Source organism: Corythoichthys intestinalis, chromosome 22 (genome assembly GCF_030265065.1).
Source record: "Corythoichthys intestinalis isolate RoL2023-P3 chromosome 22, ASM3026506v1, whole genome shotgun sequence".
Lineage (NCBI taxonomy): Eukaryota > Metazoa > Chordata > Actinopteri > Syngnathiformes > Syngnathidae > Corythoichthys > Corythoichthys intestinalis.
In genome coordinates this window covers 9,131,572-9,156,743 of record NC_080416.1, presented here as the reverse complement: position 1 = coordinate 9,156,743, position 25,172 = coordinate 9,131,572, and the positions used below count along the sequence as shown (strand labels likewise).

The window sequence follows — 25,172 nt, the reverse complement described above, 5'->3', positions numbered from 1 at the left end:
TGTTTAGAACTCATAAAAGTCAAATATTCATATGTAGGAGCGTGCTAAAATTCATTTCATTTTATTAGATGGTGACATGTCGTTGACCTTGTTGGCTAATGTTAGCATTGCGGACATGTTTACAGTACAGGATGTTCAGAGGTGAAAGTGGCTTGAATTAAGCCAGATTTTTATTTATTTATTTATTTATTTATTTTCCCCCTCATTTCCTCAAATATAATTGCTAAAACCTCAATTTTAGGACATAGGATGTACATTAAAATTGAAGATTATGTAAACATTTACTTTTTTGTGTGTGTGTCATAAAGATATAAGGCGGAAAACACTCAGGTGACTTGAAGTTCCGCTCTGAGACCCCTAATTTGGCCATATTTCAAAATTGTCCGATATGCATGTGTGATACATCATTGGAAAGCTTAAAATTTCAATTTTCTGGGGGAGTAAAAATTTTGAACAGGAGGGCTTTTTAAAAAAAAATTTTTTTTAAGTTTTCTAAACAGCAAAACCCCACTTCAAGGCGAGAGCAGAATTACAGACGCCATGGCTTTAACAAGATATTATCGAGTGCATACCTTGTTTCGATCCAAAACTCCAGGTAGTATGGATCACTGAGTGTCAAGACACAGCTGTGAATGGCCACAGCTGGATTTGGGGGGGATTTTACGGGTGAAACATGGTAATTTAACAAAGGTCGCGATGCAGAAGTCGCAGACATCAAGGAGTGGTCGAGAGCTTCTTTTTCATATATTTACTCTTTTAAACGTTTTTTTTTTTTTTTTCACACACTTTTTTTGTTTGGGTCGATTATTTATCATCTAACATATCGGAGAAAATGCGACAGTAACAAAAAAAAATGCAATTAAGCGATAGTTATGAGGTAGATGTCCGTGACTTTTTTACAGACGGCATTTTTTTCATTGTGACATAATTTGTTTAAAAGTTTAAAATATGTGTGAATAATTTTTTTAAGTCTTTTTTTTTTTTTTTTATGAAATATGAGACATCACTTAATGATTCTAAGCTAAAAACGACAGACATTTTGAATGATAAATATAATTAATTACCTTCATTTTATGGCTGGGTTGAAACAAAAGCGGTGGCGCGACGTCTGTAAACAGGGGTTTTCGGAGTAAAACGGACAAATCAAAATAGTTTGGGGCTTAATGCGCCATGAATCTGCTATGGCAGCATATAGACATGTTGTTCTATCAAACACAACAGTTGTTTTGGCTTCAAATACAGCAGTTTCTTTTAAAGAGAAGTGCAAGAGCAGAAACTGCTTTTTCAGTCTTGTCTGTGTTTTCCGCCATTAGTATCATACGTTAACAAAAATAAGTGCAAATGACTCTTACATTATGAACATGGAAATGTAATAAATTTTGAAGATAATGCAAACATTGAATTGTTTAAATTATAAGGAAGTAAATAAGTAACCTAACATAAATCAACAAAAACAAGTCCAAAGGTGCACATTAACATGGAAGATGTTCTGAACCGCCCCATCAGAGCAAATACAATTTGCCTTTACACCTCTTAGCTGGAATCAATTTTGCGCATTGTCCTTTTTTATCGCATTAATTCAACAAGTTATTCGTTACCGGTAACAACAACCTCTGAAGTTTGTCCTTTTTTGTTGTTTTTGTTCCAGAAAACAAATGTGCATTTGAACCAATCAGAGCTAACTATCCATGATGATCAGATGTCAGTCCGTCAGCCAATTGAACGAACAAGTGAGTCCAGGGTGGTTTGCTGCGCGCATGCACACATCGATGCGACTCGTCAGACTCAAATACACTGAGCTGCTCAGCAGACCTCTGTGGAATAAATAAATAATGAAAACAGATTACGCTACAAAAGCACTTTATTGCGCTTACTGTTAACACTTCTTAAATCTGACTTTAGTCAATTGTTTACTTCTTGGAAATATATGTGTGGCAGCCTGCCAGGTTTTTTAAACAAAGAAGTTTTGACAGTTGCCGTCATATTTTCAGTATCAAAGCACCGTTCCGCCCTGTTCCGGAAACCGAATCTTTTACCGGAACGGGGTCCCAGCCCACTTTCAGCCCTGAGCAGTGGCGCAGGAAGTGGGGTGCTCAGGGTGCTGCAGCAGCCCCTGGTGTTGGGGAGGGGGAAAAAAAGTGTTTTGGTAGAATTTTTCTTTATATATAAATAAATAAAACATATTGAAAACATAGCTCATTTAAATTTGAGGATTAAATATACATGTTGAAAAAGTGCTGCAGCACCCCCTGGTGTTGGGGAGGGGGAAAAAAAGAGTTTTGGTAGATTTTTTTTTTTTATAAATAAATAAAACAAATTGAAACCATAGCACATTTAAAGCTGTAGTTGGAACTAATTTCTTCACATGCCAAATAGGGTCACAAGTAAAGTAATTAAACATTGTCCAACAAATAAAGCATGAAAAAATAATTTATATGTTGTATATTTGACAAAATAGTCGCGTTTCCGAAGTTCGAGCCTGAAAGGGGACGAACCCGAAAGTAATACGTCACACCGGGAACGCGATGGCACCCCCATACATACGGCCGCCATACAAAGCCCTTCAAACAATGATCCAAACAGCTATATAAGCGATAGATCAAGCGCAAGGGAGGAGATCCAAGTTTTTGAAAAGTTGGAGGAAGAAGAGGAGATTGGAATTTTATGTTATTAGCCAGACGCCAGTCAGGATGCCAACAATGTGCCTAGACTTCCTGACATGGAATGGATACAAGACCCATCGAGATTACAACATTGGTAAGATATAGGCTGTTATTATTTTCATGATTTGAAGATGCAGGTATTTGCACATAATTTTATGGTTTTGTCTATCTGATGACATTGTTAAAAAAAAAAAAAAAAAATCAGACTTCATGTTCATTTTGGCAGATCCGGCAGCTCTCGTGCATATTAAATAATAAAACAAAAACGTTGGGGGGGAGATGAGTCGTTGTTATATCTTGACCGAGTGACCCACACGACACCTTTATTGGCTTTTACAACTTTACTCAACGTCTTGCCAAGTGACTCTGAACAATAACGTTTTTCTCTTAGTGAAGGAGTAAGGCACAAACAATAACACATCTAAATGACATGCGTACACTCAACTCCCGTATTACAACTAAATAATATCCACTATATCACAGTCGCCGATGACTTTCTCCACTTTTTTGTGGCATCAATAAGAAAACAAAGTGGCGTCTAATGGCGTGAGGAAATGCAGTTTTTTCACACAAGCGAACAGATTACAAAGCACCAATTCAGTGTTGTCCCGAGACTACATTTCCCATGATTCACTGCGTGGCCTGCGCGCTCGCTGATTCGCTGCCAGACATTAAAAGCAACACTTGTCACCTGTCAGTGGCTCTCGCAAAGCGGCGAAACACAAACTAGAAGGCTATCTGCAACGTGACCGTGAATTATCGCGACGCCGACCCGCTTATGTGCACATCCACACCCCTTTCCCGATTGATAGTGGATTAACCCTTTCGGACAAGATCGTAGATGACGCACAATTTAAACACGCTTAACCTAGCGAACGCAACAACAACTATGATCGGGGATAGCCTCGGCTAACGTCGCTAGCTTATACTGTTCATTCCACAATAGTTGGCAGCCTCTGCTTTGACAAAGTCATCAGTCATCTATCCAAAAATCACACTTACTTTTTGGCAAATCCTTGATCATAAGCAGACCGGTTAAGGAAGCAGACATCTTCGAAGTGTTTGCAGCAGAGAACACTACTCGATGATGGCATGAAATTCATTCGCTTAGTGCGAACGAAAGATGTCCACTTACGTGCCCTGCTATCCTTTGGCCACTCATACAACTTTTCGTTTGAGTGAGAACAAAACATCGCCACACACCGCCGTGGCATCTTACCGAGAAACAATGCAACAAACAATACTGTTCTATGGCGGACTTCCCTCGCACTTCCCGGTGTGACGTAATTTCCGAAGATTGCCGAAGAAAAGCATTTTCGTTGTCAAGGGCGTTGCTATGGGTTAAACAAAGAATCTGGAAGGGTTTTGTAAAAAATAATAATGAAAATATGCTTATAATTGTTTAGCCATTGATATTATTCAAAAACATGGTTGGCCAACCTTACTTCAAAGTTCCCCTTTAACTTTGAGGAATAAATATACATGTTGAAATTTTTTTTTTTGTATTTGAAAACACCATCCGAAACCTTACTTGCTACCGAGTCATGTTGAATAAGGCACTATTGCCATGAAAAAAACCTGACACAGGAGGTGTTAACACGGCACAGATACGAATTAGCGATTTTTTTTCTTTATAAAAGCAGCCACATTTTTTTTAATTTGGAGGTCAAAAATGAAGATGATTGTCTTTTGTTGTCTTCTAATAGGAAGACATGCTTGCATTGTAGCCATATTATTGTTTGTTGTTGCTGTGGGATATTTGTGTGCAATATATTTTAGCGTTGTAGAAAGGGGGTGTCAAACTGATGCTTATTGGCCCTTTTAGTTTTCAAATGAGTGTGTGTCATTGTGCCGTCTAGTTGCGGGGATTTGCATTATAATACACGGGCGCTTTTATTTCCAATACAAAAACTCCAACACATACTGTAGATGAAATAGAACGCTGTCTTTGTAGTAGCCTAGTAGTAGGATGTAAAATATCCAGCATGCATGTGTACGGCCATTGTGCATATTTGTGGGAAAAACTAAAAACAAAAAAGATGCTCAGCAGTGTCAGCACCCCCTGCTGTGAGTTACTTCCAGCGCCCCTGCCCCTGAGTATGTTTATAAAAATGTGAAATGTCGTTTTATGAACATTTTAGAGTGAACACGTCAAGCTTAATAATCTTGAGACAAAAACATTTGTGAATAGTGTCATTAATATCTTTTTAATGATCCATACATTACTGTCCTGTTTCCAAAGTAGTTGTTCCTCAAGCGTCCAGCAGGCGGAGACATTAACAACCTAATTAAAGATTTTACAAGAAAGAACACATACAGTAGTAGTATATGGAGATAGAATAGTGCCAAAACAAGTGAGGCTGTAAAATGAAAATTATCCCTGTAAAATGACCAATTTTAACTAGAAAACACTTGTATTTCCAAATTTTACGTTGTAAAATAAACATGAAAAAAACTCGACGGAATAAATTGTTCTACAAGTTGTTTTTTTCTGTTTGCAAGTATTTTTTTTTTGTTCGGGTTAAAAACTACCAATTACAAGTGCACAAGTTTTGTCACATTCTTGTCGAGTTTTTCCAAATTTTGCGTTGTGAAATAAACATGAAAAAAAAAACAGAATGTAAAAAAAAAATTGAAAATATAAGGGTTTTTTTTGTTTTTGTTTTACAAGTTAAAATTAGTCATTTTACAGGTATCTTTTTATTTTAAAACTAGGTTACGAGTATCTTTTTTTGCTCATAAAACTCGACAAGAATGTGACAAAACTTGTGCACTTGTAATTGGTAGTTTTTAAACCGTAGTGAAGAAAAAACACCTGTAGAACAAAAAAATCACTTGTAAACAGAAAAAAAACACTTGTATTATTATTTTTTTTTTTTACATTGTGTTTTTTTTCCTGTTTATTTCACAACGCAAAATTTGGAAATACAAGTTGTTGTTTTTTTGTTTTACAAGTTAAAATTAGTCATTTTACAGGTATTTTTTTATTTTAAAACTAGGTTACGAGTATTTTTTGCTCATAAAACTCAACAAGAATGTGACAAAACTTGTGCACTTGTAATTGGTAGTTTTTAAACCGTAGTGAAGAAAAAACACCTGTAGAACAAAAAAAAATACTTGCAAACAGAAAAAAAAACAACTTGTAGAACAATTTATTCCTTCAAGTTTTTTTTCATTTTTATTTTACAACGCAAAATTTGGAAATACAAGTGTTTTTTAGTTAAAATTGGTCATTTTACAGGGATAATTTTCATTTTACAACCTCACTTCTTTTGGCACTATTCTATCTCCATAGTAGAACAGTATTCTGAGCAACCATCAAGCAACAAACCCAATTCCCGAAGCAACCATGATAATCTAACTGAAGGAACACATAAGAGTAGGAGTTTTTTTTTTATTTTTTTTTTTACGCACAATAAAGCTTTGTATCAACTCCATTGCCATCAAAAATGGAGTGTGACAAGTTCAACTTGATTTGAAAATATCTTCCATTAGACTTTGTTATTCCCAAAAAAAAATCAACACTTTAATACAAGCACAATAAAAAGACAATACCTCTAACAAGAAGAACAAAATGTTTTCACTTGCGCACACATGCAGAGCTGAAGATCCTCCTTCAGTGGAGTATTTGCATTTTATGCAGCAGAGAGGGGAGGTCCATTTTCGTGATCAAAAAAGAATCTTTACGTCAGGCGCGCCAAACATCTTGTGTAACTGAGGTCAAGTGTGACAAAAGTGCAGGGCTGGGCTTATGTAACCTCTTCCATTTGGAAGCGCTTTTATTTTGAAGTACTGAGAATTGGGTCGTCTGTATTTTGACCCTTTTGGTAGTCTGTAATAGTTCTGGTGAAGTGCAACTGTGTGTCCAAACAAAAGTTTTCGATGTTTTTAAATCTTATTGTGACTCGCTAGCCAAATATTCTCCGCCAACTTGACGGGGTCCACCAGTTTCGGGTACATGCTCATGGCCGCGTCCACAACTTTAGCGCTGAAGGTGGCTAGCAACTTCTTGCGCGCCGCATTTCTCTTCTCCCGATAGGCCGCGTCGGCTGGCTCCGCTCGCCTGAGGCTTCCGTGGTGGTCTTGAGAAGTCACATGTGAATGGCAGAGGCATGGTGGTGCACTCCGGGAAAGAGAATGCAGTTTTGAATGGTAGCCACCAGATGATGGTATTGACCAGTTACGTTCTGACGATGGGGTTTCCATAGAACACACACCAGAGTCTAGCTGTTTATAGGAACCATGCTCTGAAGATGACAGACTGTTCTTCTTCTTCTGCTTGTAGCCAACTGATGTTGGTAATGGGGTTTCCATAGAACCCACGCCAGAGTCTAGCTGTTTATAAGAACCGTGATCTGAAGATGTTAGACTGTTCTTCTTCTTCTGCTTGGAGCAGGGACTCACTTTGTCTTTCTTTAAGGAGCTTTTCTCAAGTTCCAGCGACAATTTCCTCGCCTCTTCCACCTGAACAAAGTTTTGGACACCGACCAGACTTCTGGAGGAGTCAGAAGCCGCGGAGGAGCGCTTTGCTTCCTCTCGAAGACTGTCGGCGAGCAAGCAGTTGGGCTGATAAGCTCGCTCGGGATGGAAGTATTTACATTTGAGTCCGAAGGTGCATTTCTTCCCTGTTAGATGAATACAAGTGAAATGTTGCTTTTAAAACGCTGGACACAAGTAGAATTTTTTACATTGGAGATTCACGCACCATAAGGGCAAGCCATTTTTTTCGTCGTCTTCGGAATCCAACGCAAAAAGTTCTCCAAGGTTGGTCCGTCTCGGCCGAGCGGATCGTCAGGAACCATGAACCTGGAATTGAGAACAATTACTGTATTTTTCGGACTTTAGTAGTATTTTACAGGTACTAGTTTCCAAGAGGAGCTATTTCAGGCTAAACATATATGGTTTGGCAGATATAAACAAAAAAAACAGGACATGCACTGTTTGTAACAATGAAGCTGCTCGCTAAATCTGTTAGTCACTCAAGGATTTCCACGCCAAAGAATACTCTGCCCCATGTTGGTTGCTATTACACACGAACATGTGCATGAGTGGTTTGACTGATTTAAAATGATGTAACATCCATAATTTGCAAGGGACGAAGCTGCTACGTTAGCACATTGCTAGGGTTTTATAGCCGAAAATCGATCTGTCGGATGCTTGGTGCCACTACGGAAGAACAAGTTAAGACTAGCCATGAGAGGTCTGACAGATTTAAAAACATACCTGCAATTTGCTACAACATGTTAGCACGCTGCTAGCTAAGTTTATTAGGTATTACGGCGATTTTATACCCAAAGAAGACTCTGTCCGATATTGGTTGCTATTACATACAAATATGCCGTTAGCCAAGTCCTTTAGTCACTCAGGGATTTTAACGCCAAAGAATAAATCTGTTATTTTAGCACGTTGCTAGCCAAGTTTGTTAGGTACTATGGAGATTGTTTAGCCAAAGAAGGCTCTTTCCGATGTTGGTTGCTCTAACATGAGTGGTTTGACAGGTTTAAATTTAATTGAAATGCATAATTTTGCTAGAGGGAAGCTGCTACGCTAGTACATTGCTAGGATTTAATGGCTGAAAATCGATCTGTCGGAGGCTTGGTGCTATTACGGAAGAACAAGTTAAGACTAGCCATGAGAAGTTTGACAAATTTAAAAATACATCTACAGTTTGCTACAATAAATCTGCTATGTTAGCACGCTGCTAGCTAAGTTTTTTTTTTTTTTTTTTTTTTTTGTAAAGCACTTTGATAAAATTTAAATCAATAAATGAGAACAGTTCATTAGGTACTAAAGAGATTTTATAGCCAAAGAAGATTCGGTCCGATGTTGGTTACTATTACATACGAACAAGTTTAGACTATCTATGACTGGTTTGACAAATTTAAAATGAACTGAAATCCATCGTTTCCTAGAGACAAAGCTGCTACGCTAACACATTCCTAGGATTTTATGGCGGAAAATTAATCTGTTAGGTCCATTACGGAAGAAAAAGTTAAGACTAGCCCTAAGAAGTTTGACAGATTTAAGAAGACATCTGCAGTTTGCTACAACAAATCTGCCATGTTAGCACGCTGCTAGGCAAAATTGTTCGGTACAGCTAGTCCAAGGGTTAAGCTGTACCCGACTTTACAACACCGGTTCTCATCCGCCATTTTGTCTCCAGTCGTTTTTTTAAAGTCGTGTAACAGTGTCTCGTCCGCCATTTTCCGATTATTTTTTACTTTATTTTCATAACATGACGTATAATACATGTTTTTGAAGAGTTATTTTTAGATTTATGGGGTACTTGGGGGTACTTAAAGGGTAAATTCTAAATTACACGGAAATTACTTCGCCGGCGTAGGAACGAAACTCGTTCGTGACCCGGGGTCTACCTGTACTACAGAGATTTTATAGCCAAAGAAGGCTGTGTCCGATGTTGGTTGCTATTACATACGAACAAGTTAAGGCTAGCCATTAGTGGTTTGACATGTGTAAAATGATTTGAAATCCATAGTTTTGCTAGAAATGAAGCTGCTACGCTAGAACATTGCTAGGATTTTATGTCCCAAAATCAATCAGTCAGCTGCTTGGTGCCATTACGGAAGAACAAATTAAAATTTGTCATGAGAGCTTTCTTTCAGATTTAAAACGACATCCACAGTTTGCTACGACAAATCTACTATGTTAGCACGCTAATAGCCAAGTTTGTTAGGTATTACAGAAATGTTATATCCAAAGAAGGCTATGTCCCAAGCTTTTTGCCATTACAGAAGAACGATTTAAAGCTAGCCATAAGTGGTTTGACAGATTTAAAATTGACAGATTTAAAATGAACTGAAATCCATAGTTTTGCTAGAGATGAAGCTGCTACGCTAGCACATTGCTAGGATTTTATGGCTGAAAATCAATCTGTCAGCTACTTGGGGCCGTTACGGAAGAACAAAATAAGACTAGTCATGAGAGGTTTCTTACAGATTTAAAAAACCATCAACAGTTTGCTACGACAAATCTATTATGTTAGCACGCTGTTAGCCAAGTTTGTTAGGTATTACAGAGATTTTTTTAGCCAAAGAAGGCTATGTCCCATGGTTTTTGCCATTACAGAAAAACAACTTTAGGATAGCCATAAGTGGTTTGACATATTTAAAATGAATTGAAATCCATAGTTTGCTAGAGGCGATGCTACTATGCTAGCGCTTTGCTAGAATTTTATGGCTGAAACTCAATCTGTCAGCTGCTTGATGCCATTATGGAAGAACAAACTAAGACGTTGTGAGAGACTTCTCACAGATTTAAAAAGACATCCACAGTTTGCTACGACAAATCTGCTATGTTAGCACGCTGCTAACCAAGTTTGTTAGGTATTACGGCGCTTTTATAGCCAAAGAAGGCTATGTCCCATACTTTTTGCCATTACAGAAGAACAATCCAAGGCTAGCTATGAAAGATTTCATAATTAAAGATATCACTAGGCTCTATGCAAGGGCGAGCTCGAACAGCCATTAGCCGCGCAAATTCCCGCTCAACTTGTGTTCCAACTCACCTGTCATTAACAAACGAGTACATGAGCAGCCTCTCATTGATGCACCGCTTCCACTCGGGCTTGTCCACCTGCAGGTCGCGGTACATATCGTTGGACACGATGACGCCGCCCGTTTCGAAGGCTAGCTCTACGATGAACTTGTCGTCGTTGCACACCACCCGTTTATTGTCCACCCAGCGCGACGGCGTGAACGTCAGGTACTTCTTCTTTTCCAAAACTTCCAAAATCTTCTGATCTGTGGCAAAAACATGACTTCATGAGCTTGTAAATCAACGAGACAGGTTTTGGCTTGACAACATCGCTTCAAGACAACAATCAACAGCTGCAGAACAATGAATTTCATGTTCAGTCTACCGTACGTGAGCCAACAATTTGTTTCATAATCACATACCATGCCAAGTTTTATTTGAACAGTTTTACAAAGTAGCTACCGTTGACGCCGTCAATGGCAGTGAACGAGTCAAGAGGGTCTTTTTACCTGAGATTGGTACATTGGGTCTGGGCTGCTCTTTCCTCCAAGAAGGAACAAAAACAGTGATGGCTGTGTGGCCTCGATCCAGGAAGAAGTCCACGGCCAACTGTATTCCCTTACAAGAGAATACTTCTTTGTTTCCGTGGCTGGTGAGAGGACAAAACATATTTTTTGTGCCAAATAGCATTTGGTTTAATCATGCCACACCTTCGGAACACCAAAACATGGCACAGAGCCGTGACAAAATACTGTGCTACATACATGGCGGGCCTAGAAGCATGGTGACCTTTTTCTCTTTTTGTATAAAAGAATTACAAATACCTTGATTGAAAGATAGTAAACCATCCCACACTGACATTTTCAGTCATTTTCAAAGTATCGGAATCGGCAAAAAAATATCGGACATGCCTTTTTTTAATATATATATATATTTTTTTAATTAAATCGTTTTCTAATTGTATTTAACGTTACAGACATAATATATTACACTCATCCAGAGTCTTTAGTTTAGGCTTAAGGTAGGGTTATCAAATTTATCCCGTTGACGGCGGTAATTAATTTTTTTTAAAAATGTATCACAGTAAAATATTTTACGCAATTAACGCATGCGCTGCACGACCCGCTCACGCATTGTCGCGTTCAATCTGTAATGGCGCAGTTTTACCTATATTTAGAGCTAAATGGCAGCGTAAAATGAGTAGATTGAATTTTGGCAGCCTTTGGAGCTTTTTTTTAATTGGCTAAAGCCTTACAATCCCTCTCCCTACGATTAGAAATATCGTCGGAAGCAATGTGGGGAAGAAAGGTAGTAATTGATCTTTTTCTTAACACCCTATGTTATTTCCCAACGCAGAGAAGATATATCAATTGGTACCACTACGCACAGTCATGGTTGCACTTCCCATCATGCATTTGGGCAGAACAGTTAAATGGCTACAGTATCATTTACTGAAAGCTCAACAAATACAGTAGATGGCAATATTTAGTCACAATATACAAAGTCACATTTATTCTTCAAGAATTACAAGTCTTTCTATCCGTGGATCCCTCTCACAGAAAGAATGTTAATAATGTAAATGCCATCTTGAGGATTTATTGTCATAATAAAAAAATACAGTACTTATGTACTGTATGTTGAATGTATATATTCGTCCGAGTTTTATTAATTTTTTTTCTTAATGCATTGCCAAAATGTATATGATCGGTAAAAATTATCGGGAATAATTGGAATTGAATAGGGAGCAAAAAAAAAAGCAATCGGATCGGGAAATATCGGGATCGGCAGATACTCAAACTAAAACGATTGGGATCGGATCGGGAGCAAAAAAACATGATCGGAACAACCCTAATTTTTATACTTAGTTTCTGTTGGTTTCTAATGTCTAATGTCACCACCATCAACCCCTGACTTGAACCCTATTGAATACTTAAAAGAATTGACTATATAGAGAATGAAATAAATGATAAATGATATTCATGCAAGATAGCCCACCATCCCATACTGCAAAAACATATATTATTTTACATTTATAAGTACGGTGTGGCCACCATTAACCCCTAACTTGAACCCTATCAAAAATGTAAAAAAATAAATAAATAAAGTTTTAAGATTTTAAAATCTTATTGTATGCACAAATGGGGTAGTACATTTTCGTATTTAGTTGCTGTGAATATTTTCATAATGTTGCCACCATTAACCCCTGACTTGAACCCTATTGAACACTTAAAATAATTGATTATTAAAACATTACAGCGATCCCTCGTTTTTCGTGGTCTGGACCGGAACCCGCCGCAATAAGTGAAAAACTGCGAAATAGCGCCCCCCCCCCCCCCGCCCCCTCAAAGTTGTTGTTGTGTGTTCATTGCATTCAGATTTATCATTGGAAAGAGATACAAATAAGACATGTTTTTTCACTTTCCCCCCCCAAAAGTTTAATAAAAAAAAACACTTTTATGCATATATGTATTATTAAATGTTTTTTAATCACTTTAAATTAATAATTATGATAAGTTTTAAACATGTTACTATTCCATCGAATTATTTTTAAACAACAAAAACGTAGACACATGCTTGTCTTTATTAAATGCTTCATTGACTGAGTCCACTCAAATCCGCCCAAGCTGCTCACTTACACACAATGAGTTGCCACAGCAACTGTTTAACAAGTTAAACGATGATTGATGCATGTGGCGCTTTGAAGTTTTGACTTACAAGCGTTTTTGACAAGATCAAACCTTAACGTCTGTCAATCATCGTTAACTTTAATAAGCAACTCCTCTGCACTGCATGACCATGAAAAGCGGCAGGAGCGAGAGTCAGAGACTACGAGATCAGATCGGGATTGCTCTATAAAATACTGCATTTATTTTTTTATTTAAAAAAAAAAATCTGCGATGGACTGAGGGTGTGAAGTTTGAAGCGCGAAGTAGCGAGGTATTACTGTATATAAAAAGATGAAAAATAAAATCTTAACGGAAGATAACGAACCATCCAAAACAATAACAAAAATATCATTTTAGATTGAAGTACAGTGTGGCCACCATTAATCCCTGACTTGAACCCTATTGAAAATGTAAAAAATATTCATGATCTAAAATCTGACTGAATGATAGAATGAGTTAATCCATTTTAATATTTAGTTCCTGTGTGTATTCTCATAATGCTGCCACCAATAACCCCTGACTTTAACCCTATCGAATACTTAAAATAATTATTAAAACATTATTCAAAAAAAGATGACGAATGATGCAAGATAACACACCATCCCATCCTGCAAAAACATTTAAGTATGGTGTGACCACCATTAACTTCTGACTTGTTTGTGTGGAATGTGAGGCTGACAGTGATTAGATTAAGAGAGAAAGAGTTCACTGCTACACTCAGGTTGGGTTGCTGAATGAATAATATTACGAAATGTTGAGGGCAGAGGTTCCGCTAGACTTTTTCGTTGTCTGTCATTTTGACTGACAGGGTCATAAAAATCCGGTCATAATCTATTTTTACCCGTCACTTAAATTTTTAAGATGATGATAATGACATTGTGGTTGGCATAATTCACCTTCCGTACTTGTGTGTCCATTTGGCCGAGCGCGTTACCGGCTACGACAGTCACGTGACAGAGACACTTCAGAGCCGCGCGCGGTCCCCTCACTATCCACTCGCTCTCGCTATATGATTACCGAAGAGTCGAAATGCTCTCCCGTGAAATGCCTGTTTAAAAATGTTCCCGTTGTTACTTCTTGCGTTCGCTTATTAGTGCCCATTTAAAAAGGAAAAGCGATGGATGATAATACACACAGAGCGCATTATTAACAAATGTTAAAGTTGTATAGTCATATAGCGAGAATAAAAAACGTCACTGACAAGCGCAGGCCCCCGCGAGTGGATAGTGAGGGGAATTGGATAGTGCGCCAACAGCTAACAAGACTCTTAACATTACATACCGCTTCAACATATTCAATAGTATTTCGTTTTCATTCATTTTAAATTAATATTCTGTCCAAACAAGCTTAACAGAGAATCCACACCGTGCCATCACACATCAAGCAGATGAATATGTAACTTTTTCTCTGCAGTGACAAAAACAGCTGACTGTGGCCCCAGTAGGTAGGTAGCCAACCATATGTAGCATAGGGAGCAATGAAATTAACAGTTCACCTGCTGTGGCCTGAACGTAGTCTCACACTTTCCTCCTGGTGCGCATGGACTTGAATTGCATGCCCGCTTGTGCAGTCCCTGTTTTTTCACCTCTTTTATCAACACCATCGTCGTTTTGGGGCTTTTTGAAGAAACTTCGGACACTCAGTTGCCTTGACATTTTTCAGAGTAAGGCCAACGACGTCATGCATCAAGAGAGACAATAGCTAATTAATATGCTCATTCGCCACCCTGTGGTCTGGTGTGTGAATTGCAACCGGTCAAAATGACGGATGGACTTCAGTTTTTTCCGTCACCGTTTTAAAAAATCAGTCAACTACGGGAAATATTCGGTTAACGCGACCCCCCGATTTTTTTTGTGTCGTTAGATCAAGTTTGTCTCTGTCAGAGGCGAGTAAATGAAGCCAATTGAATTGTTTGTATTCTTTGTTGATGAGTCGTTACTACTTATCATGGAGCGCTAAAATAGTTAGTGATTATGCTAATCTGTTTGTATTGAGTTTTGAGGAAGCATATTGGCGCTTGAGTTATTGTTTGATCGTAAACTTGTCTCATCTCTCTCTTATGAAGAAACCACATACAAAAACCCATTCAGATTACAGCTTTCTCAACACAAACTCCCATTCAAACTGTAAATTGTCATACAAGAGAGTGTGCTTTGAAATTGGATTTTGTCTTCATTGTTACTTATGCCTAGAACAACTTCAAGTTAAACTGTGACGGTAATTGAAAAAACTGACATTTATCCGGTTAATCGTTTAATTGGCTGATTAATTGATTAAAAAATAATAATTAGTTGCAGGCTTGCAGCCCAAATAAAATGCTGAAATTCTCGCACAGGCTGAGGTAAAGCCCTTTCATTACTATCCAAACAGTTCGGAACTTCCCTGAGTGACTCTGAAAGTGACATTACCAAATGCTACCACATTAGCGACATTATGAAATAAAAAGGCCATTGTGGAAAAAGTCATTATGGAACAAAATGTTTAAAATCTCATTGTGCTGAAAATCAACAATATGAAATAAAAAGGCTATTTTGGAAAAAGGCATTGTGAAATAAAAAGTGTTTTTCACAAATTTTTTTTAATATCTTGTAAAGTATTTTTCATAATAGTATTGCCTTATTTTACAATTTAAGAGGCATATTACACAATGTGTTATTTATCAAAATTAATAATTATTTCAAATTTTTTTGAATTTATTTAATTTTGACCCTTTGGGGTTTAATAGACTTAAACCCTATCGAAAACCTAGGGAGCAATCCTTAAAGAATAAGAGTTTTATTTTGAAAAGTGTCTCAGTTGTGCGTAATTTTTTTTCCAGTCAGTGTTTCAAGATATGAGCTATCCACGCAATATTTTGGCTTAGAACTACGAGCACAGACTTGTAATATGACAACTTCAGACTGTCAAGGATCCAAAATGTCTGGGTCTTACTTTTCGGGAGACAGGAAACATCAGTAAAAATACAAGGCGAGCGCTTATGGTCTAAAACACTAAAATGCAGTCAGGCTGGTTCTTGGTGAATCTGTGCTCTGATTTGCATATTCTAGGTACAAATCCCTTACCTGCACAGACATGCCTGACACACACACACACACACACACCCATGCATGACGACACTTATGGGGTTAAAATAATTGAAGGTCAAGCATGCATGGTCTGAGGTTTTGTATATGCAAATCACTGGTGAACGCTCACGAACTGAACTCGTGTATGCAAATGGTGCATAATTGTGCAACAGCTCGTTAAAATTTTATGACTTAATGACACAAAGTTAGTATATGATTTAATTATACATAGTAAAAGACATTTTGTGCAATTGCTTCGACTACAATTTGACCTAATTTTTGAGTGCTGAAGTTTTCACTATAAGATTGTGTTGTTGTTTTTTTAATACAGAATACTTTCAGCTGTGAGATGTTTAAGGGGTTTCTTGTATGTACAGTCCGTTCTAAGTCACCCCACAGTATATCAGTGAGCTTAAGATCTGGGCTTTGACTCGGCCACTCCATTTCTTCCTTTTCAGCAAGTCCTTGGTTGATATTCTGTTATGTTTTGGGTCATTGTCATGTTGCAGTGTCCAGTTTCGCTTCAGCTTGAATTTTTTTCACATATGAGCTCACATGTTCCTCAAGCACCCTCTGATACACGATAGAATTCATGGTGGGTTCTATGATGGTGAGCTGGCCAGGCCCTGCTGCAGCAAAGCATCCCCAAACCATGATACTTCCACCACCAGGTTTCACAGTTGGTATGAGGTTATTTTCCTGGAATGCTGTATTGGGTTTACGCCAAACATGTCCTCTGTTCTAGTGTCCAAATAATTCAATTTTAGATTCATCTGTCCAAAGAACATCATTCTAGATGTCCTGGTCTTTGTCTACATTCACTCTGGCGAACTTCAGTCTGACCTTCATGTTCTTCTTGGAGAGCAAAGGTTGCACACCTCCCATGAAGGTTATACTTGTGAAGTCTCTTTCTGGATGTAGAGGCATGCACTTTCACGTCAACAGTAGCAAGAGCCTGCTATAGGTCCCGTAGGGGTTTTGGTGACTTTTTTAGCATCCTGTGGTCTGCTCTCGAGCGAACTTGCTTGGACGGCCAGACCTGGGCATGTTGGCAGTTGTTTTGAATGTCCTCTACTTGTAGACTATTTTCCAGACAGTTGAATGGCTTATTTAATATTCTTTTGCGAACTCTTGAAACCCCCTACCAGACTTATAAGAGTCTACAATCTTCTTTCTGAAGGCCTCAGACAGTTCATTTGATCTCAACATGGTGTTTTCTCTCACTTCAACAGTCAGTCACAGCTGAAAGTATTCTGCGTTGAGGAGTGGGGCAAACTTTCTTCAGACCGATGTCAAAGACTGGTAGATGGCTACAAAAAGCATCTCACTGAAGTGATTATAGCCAAAGGGAGTAACACTAGCTATTACGTGGTAGGGTGTCCAAAATTTTTCCTCAGTTAGGATATGCAATTTTTGTTGATATATTTGGTAATGAGTAAAACAATGTTAATTTTTGTTGTTTACCTGCAATTAAATCACTTTCTCTTCCGGACTTAAAGAAACATAAGATCAGAAAGTGATATGTGAACATTTCTGAATAAAGAACTCAAGATTTCATGGGGTGTCCTAATTTTTCACATGCATTGGACGAGAAGCCGCAGGATTCAATATGAGGGGAAAAAAATAGCGTCTCATAGTCCGAATATTACGGTAGTTTTTTGTCGTTATTCATAGACTTCATTACCTATTAACATGACACTTCGTCATTCTTTGCGTAACGCCTTATCAGAGGGGGCCGAGCTTCATTTAATAATAGCCGAAGACGGCACACGCTCATGTCGGATTTAAGCTTGGATTTACTTACAATTGGATTTAACTACGAAAGCTGTACCACATACAAACAGGAAGGATTGTCTCAGGAGTGATTTGTTCGAGGATTCAATGTAAATATATTTTTCGTACCATGCATGCGTGATTGAAGCATTTACTCGCAGGAATTTTCTTCTCTGTTTACACATGGAAGCGGCTAATTTTCGGAACTGACTAGCCTCATAGTTGGCAATATTTACCCAAAATAAATGCTACCCGCACACTTTTTTGCTTTTAACCAAGAATCGAGACTGTTTTACGTCCATATCTATAAGGAATTCAGGGATTTAAGCATTTATTCACAAGAATTTTTGCCAGAAAAGCTCTGTTTACGCCAGGCAGCCGCTAGCCTCATTCGCTAACAGAGTAGCATTGCACTTTGACAATATACACAGAAAAAACACTAACGCACGGTGAAGGAAAAGAGTCGATTTTTTCTTGTTACAGATTGTTTTATTCTTACAACGAACAGGAGTTGATGACACAGAATTCAGGAATAAAAAAGAACAAAGAATTTACCCTTAAAGACAGACAAACATCCGGTACCGGGACAAAGAAAGTGCTTCCAAGCCTCCCAGTGCATAGCATTTTTCCTCCCTTCCAACTTGGGAGGTTCTCTCCCTTCCCCCACCTTGCTAGCACCAGCAAATATTTTCCAGATGTGCAACTATTCAATGGCATATGCTGAACAAAGGACAAAGAGCTTGTCATATGATGGAGAATGCAATGTCCACATATGATTATGTGAATAAATGGAAATATAATCCAACAAATCCCTCTTTTGAATTCAAATAAAATATTGAATTCAACGGTTTCTTTGCTTTTAAGCAAGAATCGAGACTGTTTTACGTCCATATCTATGAAGAATTCAGGGATTTAAGCATTTATTAAGAATTTTCGCCAGAAAAGCTCCGTTTACGCCAGACGGCCGCTAGCCTCATTCGCTAACAGTATATAGTGTATAATGATTATAAAGGGCTATTGTATTCTAAGTTGTGATTGTATATCGAATTTATTAATAATCTATTTAAATATTATGTATAATTGATTCTGCATGTTTTCCTCAAGTATGAAGTTTCTGATGTAAATGGAGTGATTTATTAGCTGTTGAAAACTTAAAAAAAACATGAAGTTGCTATTTTGGTCAAAAACTTGTATATGTTATGTTAAATATTGCTATTAAGCCTGAAAATATAGGTGATTTTTGTGCACCAAGTGTAAAATCTGAGACTTTTATAGCCATTTTAAGTTGAGTTATACTTATAGAAAAAATTATTAATTGGGATTTTATAAGGGAACGACTTTGAATTTTTTGATGCCGCTGCTCATGGAGGCTCATATACGGCTAAGGTAGGTGCTTGTTTTGGTTTAGGTCAGTAGCAGCTTTGGTTTTGAAAATATTTAAATTTGTAATTTTTGAAAATACGCCCCTTACAAAACGGCCCCGTTTTCCGTGTCATGTCAATAGGTTATGAAGTGATTCAAGTCAAAACAAGATGAAAATAATAGTTTTCATGTACAATATGTTCACTACCATTGACGGAGATAGACGTCCAATCCATTTTGAACTGGGAGGGTGGCAGCGAATGAACGTTTTTCATTCGCTGCCACCCTCCCAGTTCAAAAATGATTGGACGTCTACTCCTGATAAACTCTTTTAAAGACTTTGTTGTACATCAATAATGAAGTTCTCACCTCATAGCCACGTTACTCCCATCTATGACGATTGGCCTCAAAACGTCTTTATCCCCGCCGCCCTCCTCGCCCCTCTGAGCCAGCGGCAAAGTCACGGTGGGCTCGGCGGTCCAGGGGTTGGTAAGCAACACCGACACGGTGGTGACGGGCTCCGTTCCAGACCTGGCGTCGGCGTTCATCCGAACCAGCTCTGCTAAAACCGTATCCGTGTCCGTGTCGGGGCCGTACTTCTCCAGAGCGGCTTGGACCTGCGCTTTGGGGAAACCCAGTTTGCAGAAGTAGTTCAGTAGTGTCACCGAGGGATCGGGTTCCATGGCGTCTGGCCACCAGACCCATCCGCTTGGGTTGCGCTCTGACTTAGTAAGGAGTGGAGTCCACAGATGTCAGATTTAATGGTTCATCCTCTTTGTCTGGGTGCAGCCTCTTCATGTTCCACCTATCTGGAATCACAACACAATGTTTATTTCCGCTACAAGGGTGTAGGCAGCGTTGTTTTTGGCAGCCCTTGTCTTAAGTCTTTTGGACAAAAATACTTATTAGTCTCTGTCATATTTCAGTCATTTCAAAATGTGAATGAAAACTCGGAACTTGAAAACAAATTTCGTTGAGTTTTAGTCGACAATTACTCAGAATATTTTTGTCTGTAAACGTCAAAAGTTTTAGTCCACGAATAAACACGTCTGCCGCTCGGACGCCTTTAACGGACGTATGCACGTTATAATGGATGCTGCCTGTAACTAAGTGAGAGATTTACTCTTTTTCAAAGGACAGGAAAAATAATTTGTGTATGAGACAGGCGGGTACAGAAGCACGACCCGGCTTAAAACACTGGATGATCTTAGCCACAGTGCTGCAGCTTAGTTTCAGGGTGTTGGCAATCTCTTTGTAGCCATGGCCATCTTCATGTAGTGCAACAATATGTCTTTTAAGATCCTCAGAGAGTTATTTCCCACGTGGTGCCATGTTGGAACTTTGAGTGACCAGTATGAGAGAGTGTGAGAGCTGCACTACAAATTTGAACACACCTGCTCCCTATGCACACCTGGACCAAGTAACACTAACGAGTCACATGATATTTTGGAGGGAAAACTGACAAGCAGTACTCATTTGGACATTTAGGGATGTAGTTTCTAAGGAGTGTACTCACTTTTGTTGCCAGGGGTTTATATATTAATGGATATATTTTGTAGAGATGTCCCGATTGATCGGGCCGATCGATCGGATCCGATCACGTCATTTTCAAAGTATCGGAATCGGCAAAAAAATATCGAACATGCCTTTTTTATTTTTTATTTTTTGGGGATTAAATCGTTGTCTAATTGTATTTAACGTTACAGACAAAATGTCTTACTCTCATCCAGCGTCTTTAGTTTTGGCTTAAAGTGGGGCTGTCAAATTTATCGTGTCAACGGCAGTAATAACATTAGAATATTTAACGCAATTAACGCATGCGCTGCACTACCCACTCACGCATTGTCGCGTTCAATCTATAATAGCACCATATTATGTATACATAGAACTAAAAGGCAACGTTAAATGAGTAGAGAGAATTTTGGCAGCCTTTGAAGCCTTTTTTTGATTGGCTAAAGCCTTACAATCCCCCTCTCATCGATCAGAAATATCGTGGGAAGCAATGTGGGGAAGAAAGGTAATAGTTGATATTTTTCTTAACACCCTATTTTATTTCCCAACGCTGAGAAGATATATCAATTGGTACCATTACGCACAGTCATGGTTGCACTTCCCATCATGCATTTGGCCAGAAGTTAAATGGCTGAATTATCATTTACTAAAAGCTCATAAAAATCCACTAGATGGCAATATTTAGTCACAATATACAAAGTCACATTTGTCCTTTAAGAATTACAAGTCTTTTTATCCGTGGATCCCTCTCACAGAAAGAATGTTAATAATGTAAATGCCATCTTGAGGATTTATTGTCATAATAAACAAATACAGTACTTATGTACTGTATGTTGAATGTATATATTCGTCCGAGTTTTATTCATTTTTTTCTTAATGCATTGCCAAAATGTATATGAGCGGGAAAAATTATCGGGAATGATTGGAATTGAATCGGGAGCAAAAAAAGCAATCGGATCGGGAAATATCGGGATCGGCAGATACTCAAATTAACACGATAGGGATCAGATCGGGAGCAAAAAAACATGATCGGAACAACCCTAACTGGTAGTAGTATTGACACAGGAGGGTCGCGTCTCGCGTCAAATAATAAACCGTTTTTTTCGCGTGCGTCGCGTTGAGCCGCTTCTGGGACGCGTCTAACACGTGGCCGCTCTGCGACTGGTGTGCATTGGCTGACTGACTTTAACGCCTGCGTTTCACTGCGTTCTCGTGGCGGCCACGTTGTCACGCCGTTGACGTTTCTGGGTTATACTGTCCTACCGTGTTGGTCCTCATTACAGTAGAGAAGACGGAGTAAATATAATCTACACAAAGAAACTGTAACCCGATCGACTCACAGCCTCGAAAAGTAAGGGTTACATTACGTCTGAAACTCGTTCGGTACGCCTCCGTTCCGAACCGAGCACCACGTATCGAAACGGTTCAATACAAATACATGTGCCGTTACACCCTTAGTGACCAGTATGAGAGAGTGTGAGAGCTGCACTACAAATGTGAACACACCTGCTACCTATGCACTCCTGGACCAAGTAACAATAACAAGTCACATGACATTTTGGAGGGAAAATGACAAGCAGTACTCAATTTGTACATTTAGGGATGTAGTTTCTAGGGAGTGTACTCAGTTTTGTTGCCAGGGGTTTAGATATTAATGGATATATTTTGAGTTATTTTGAGGGGAAAATAAATTAACTCTATAGTATAAGCTGCACACAGACTACTTTTCATTGTGTCAAAGAGTCATTATGTCAGTTTTGTCCCATGAAAATATCTGCAGAAATGCGAGGTGTGTAGTCACTTTTGTGATACACTGTAACTGTATCGTTGCATCCCTAATCAGCACGCACCTTGGCACAATGTCACTTACAGATGCAAATCAAGTCAGAAATCTTGGCGTAATTATTGACTCAGTCTTAAAATTTGACAGCCATCTATGTTTGTCATAAACAGCTAAAAAATATAGCCAGAATTAAGGGGTTTCTGACTAAACATACATGGAAAAACTTATGCGTGCATTCATTTTCAAAAGATTGGATTATTGCAACGGTATATTCACAGGTCTTGATTTGAAAAAATCAGTCAGGAAGCTGCAGCTCGTACAGCTGCCAGAGTCCTTACAAATACAAAGAAACAGGACAATATTACACCTGTTATTAAATTGTTACACTGGCTTCCAGTGGGTCAAAGGATAGACAATAAAATACAACTGCTCGTCTACAAAACACTTAATGGCCTTGCTTGATTTGTTGGATCCCTATGAAGCATCTAGACACCCCAAGGCCGTTTGGAACCGGTCCGCTGTATGTTCCAAGAACAAGAACAAAGCAGGGTGAGGCCACATTTAGTTACAATGCTCCTCACCTCTGGAACAAGTTACCTGAAGGTCTGAAGTGTGCTCAAACTGTTAACTCATTTAAATCAGGGTTAAAAACGGTTTGTTTACCACAGCATATTCGTAACTGCCTATGTATTTGAAATTTCACGTTGTTTGCTATTTATTCTTTTTTTTTGTTTGTTTTATCGCAATTTCCGATTTCAATTTTTTAAATATATTCTATTGATGATTTAATGTGATTTTTACAAATCATTTTATCTTTGCTTGTGGATTTTCATGTGATGTAAAGCACTTTGAATTGCCTTGTGTTGAATTGTGCAGTACAAATGAATTTGCCTTGCCTTGCCTTAATTACACTGGCGTTGTAATGGTTTGTTTTGAAAGTGTTCGCATTTAGTTTTATTGATTTGGGTGGATACACTGCTCTTTAGTGGGAACAAACCATTACAACGCTCCTTTAATGAAACGAATACTCGAAGCAGCAAAATTTAATTCGAACCTTTTTTTCCTCATCAAATTACTCGAGTTAATCGGTTAACCGTTGCAGCACTAAATAATATATATGGAAATATAAATATAATATATAGTATATATTCATATTTTTAGTTTATAAATATTTTATTATCCTATTTCATCATCCTATTTTGATGTAAGTACACTATTAAAACAAACTCCTTATATTAAGTTCAAAGTGTTTTTATTTTTTTGGTTATGTCCTTAAATTTGAACGAATCCTTTTTTTTTTGTCTAATTCCTATTTATTTATCTTAAAATATTTCCATTTTTAAATTAAAAAAAAGGTAAAATAACAGAAAATAGTCATTTTTTTAATTATCTTTCATTGTCCATGCTGCCTGCCTTATGTTGGTCTTAACAGAGAGCAGCTGGATTCAGCCATTAGAAATGAATTATGTGAAGTTTACTTTTGCCACTAGAGGGCAGTGTATCCACCCAAAGCAATAAAACTGACTGCAAACACTTTCAAAACAAACCATTACAACGCCACTTTAATTAAACGAATACTCGAAGCAAACAAAATTTGATTCGAATCGAATTACTCAAGTTAATCTATTAATCGTTGCAACACGAGTCTAATCCCTTTTGACTGATCTATCACCGTCAATGGCACTGAAATAACATTGAGCAATCTTGATATTAACATTGAGAATATTACAATAAAATGTTCAGAGACATTTAAAACTACTGTCAATAAACATTTAAATATTAATTGATAATATTTTAAATTCATTGATTTTATTCTTTTCCTCTCTTTTTCTGATTTAGCAATTTTTAGTTGCATTTTTACACTAACATTTTTCTAAATATATCATTATTTTCATGTACTTGCTTTTTAACATTTAGAATTGCGAACGTCAACATCAATGAGTTAAACTGAGGAGCTTTATCACAAAAATACTTAACAGACTGAATAATTCTATCGACCGAGTAGTTTACGAAATTACAAAAAAAACACAATTCAATGGAAAAGTTGAAAGCCACTTTTGCTTTTAAGTTCCGAACATAATTTTGAGTATCATTGAAGCGTAAAAGTGACTCCGAACTCGCGTTATTATCAAACCAACACAATAGTAGCAGTTTTTACACCACATTCCCCCCGAATTGTTTCGAAAAAAGACCTACCTTACGCTATAAGAAGAAAAATACAGTCTCCAAGAGCACTTCCGCGAAACTTTTTTCCCCACTTCAAAAGCCGTAACTGCTTCTTCTTTCAAGTCGAGACCGATTTAACTGCTTTGCTTTTGAGTGATCAGAAGCACACGACAGGTCAGCATTGCCGACTCTTTACTGCTCTCTAGTGACAGGAAGGAGAACTGCACTTTTAGTACTACTCACTACACTACTTCTCACCATGAGGTGTCATCAAGTATGGAACTCTGAAGGTGTCAGAATTAAATATGGGGGGAAAACACTCAGGTGACTTGAAGTTCCGCTCTGAGACCCCCAATTTGGCCAAATTTCAAATTTGTCTTAAATGCATGTGTGATACATTATTGGCATGAGCGGATTTTAAGGGGGGGCAGCGGATTCAGCCCCCCCCCCCCCCCCGGTGGCCGAAAAATATCATTGCATGTAATTCACTTTCCTGTATATACACTCACCGGCCACTTTATTAGGTACACCTGTCCAACTGCTCGTTAACATTTAATTTCTAATCAGCCAATCACATGGCGGCAACTCAGTGCATTTAGGCATGTAGACATGGTTTAAGACAATCTCCTGCAGTTCAAACCGAGCATCAGTATGGGGAAGAAAGGTGATTTGAGTGACTTTGAACGTG

General features: G+C 38.1%; 1 protein-coding gene across 1 annotated transcript; it reads right to left on the bottom strand.

Annotated features, from left to right (window-relative positions):
- Positions 1-5,888: 5,888 nt before the first annotated feature.
- On the bottom strand, positions 5,889-24,610 carry LOC130910636 (endoribonuclease ZC3H12A-like). The gene is made up of 6 exons (XM_057828098.1): positions 24,515-24,610; positions 19,393-19,832; positions 10,667-10,806; positions 10,189-10,423; positions 7,369-7,469; positions 5,889-7,288 (listed from the first exon to the last, which is right to left on the bottom strand). The coding sequence occupies exons 2-6, from the start codon at positions 19,704-19,706 to the stop codon at positions 6,552-6,554; spliced, it is 1,527 nt and encodes a 508-aa protein (XP_057684081.1). The 5' UTR covers positions 19,707-19,832; positions 24,515-24,610; the 3' UTR covers positions 5,889-6,551.
- Between the last annotated feature and the right edge of the window lie 562 nt (positions 24,611-25,172).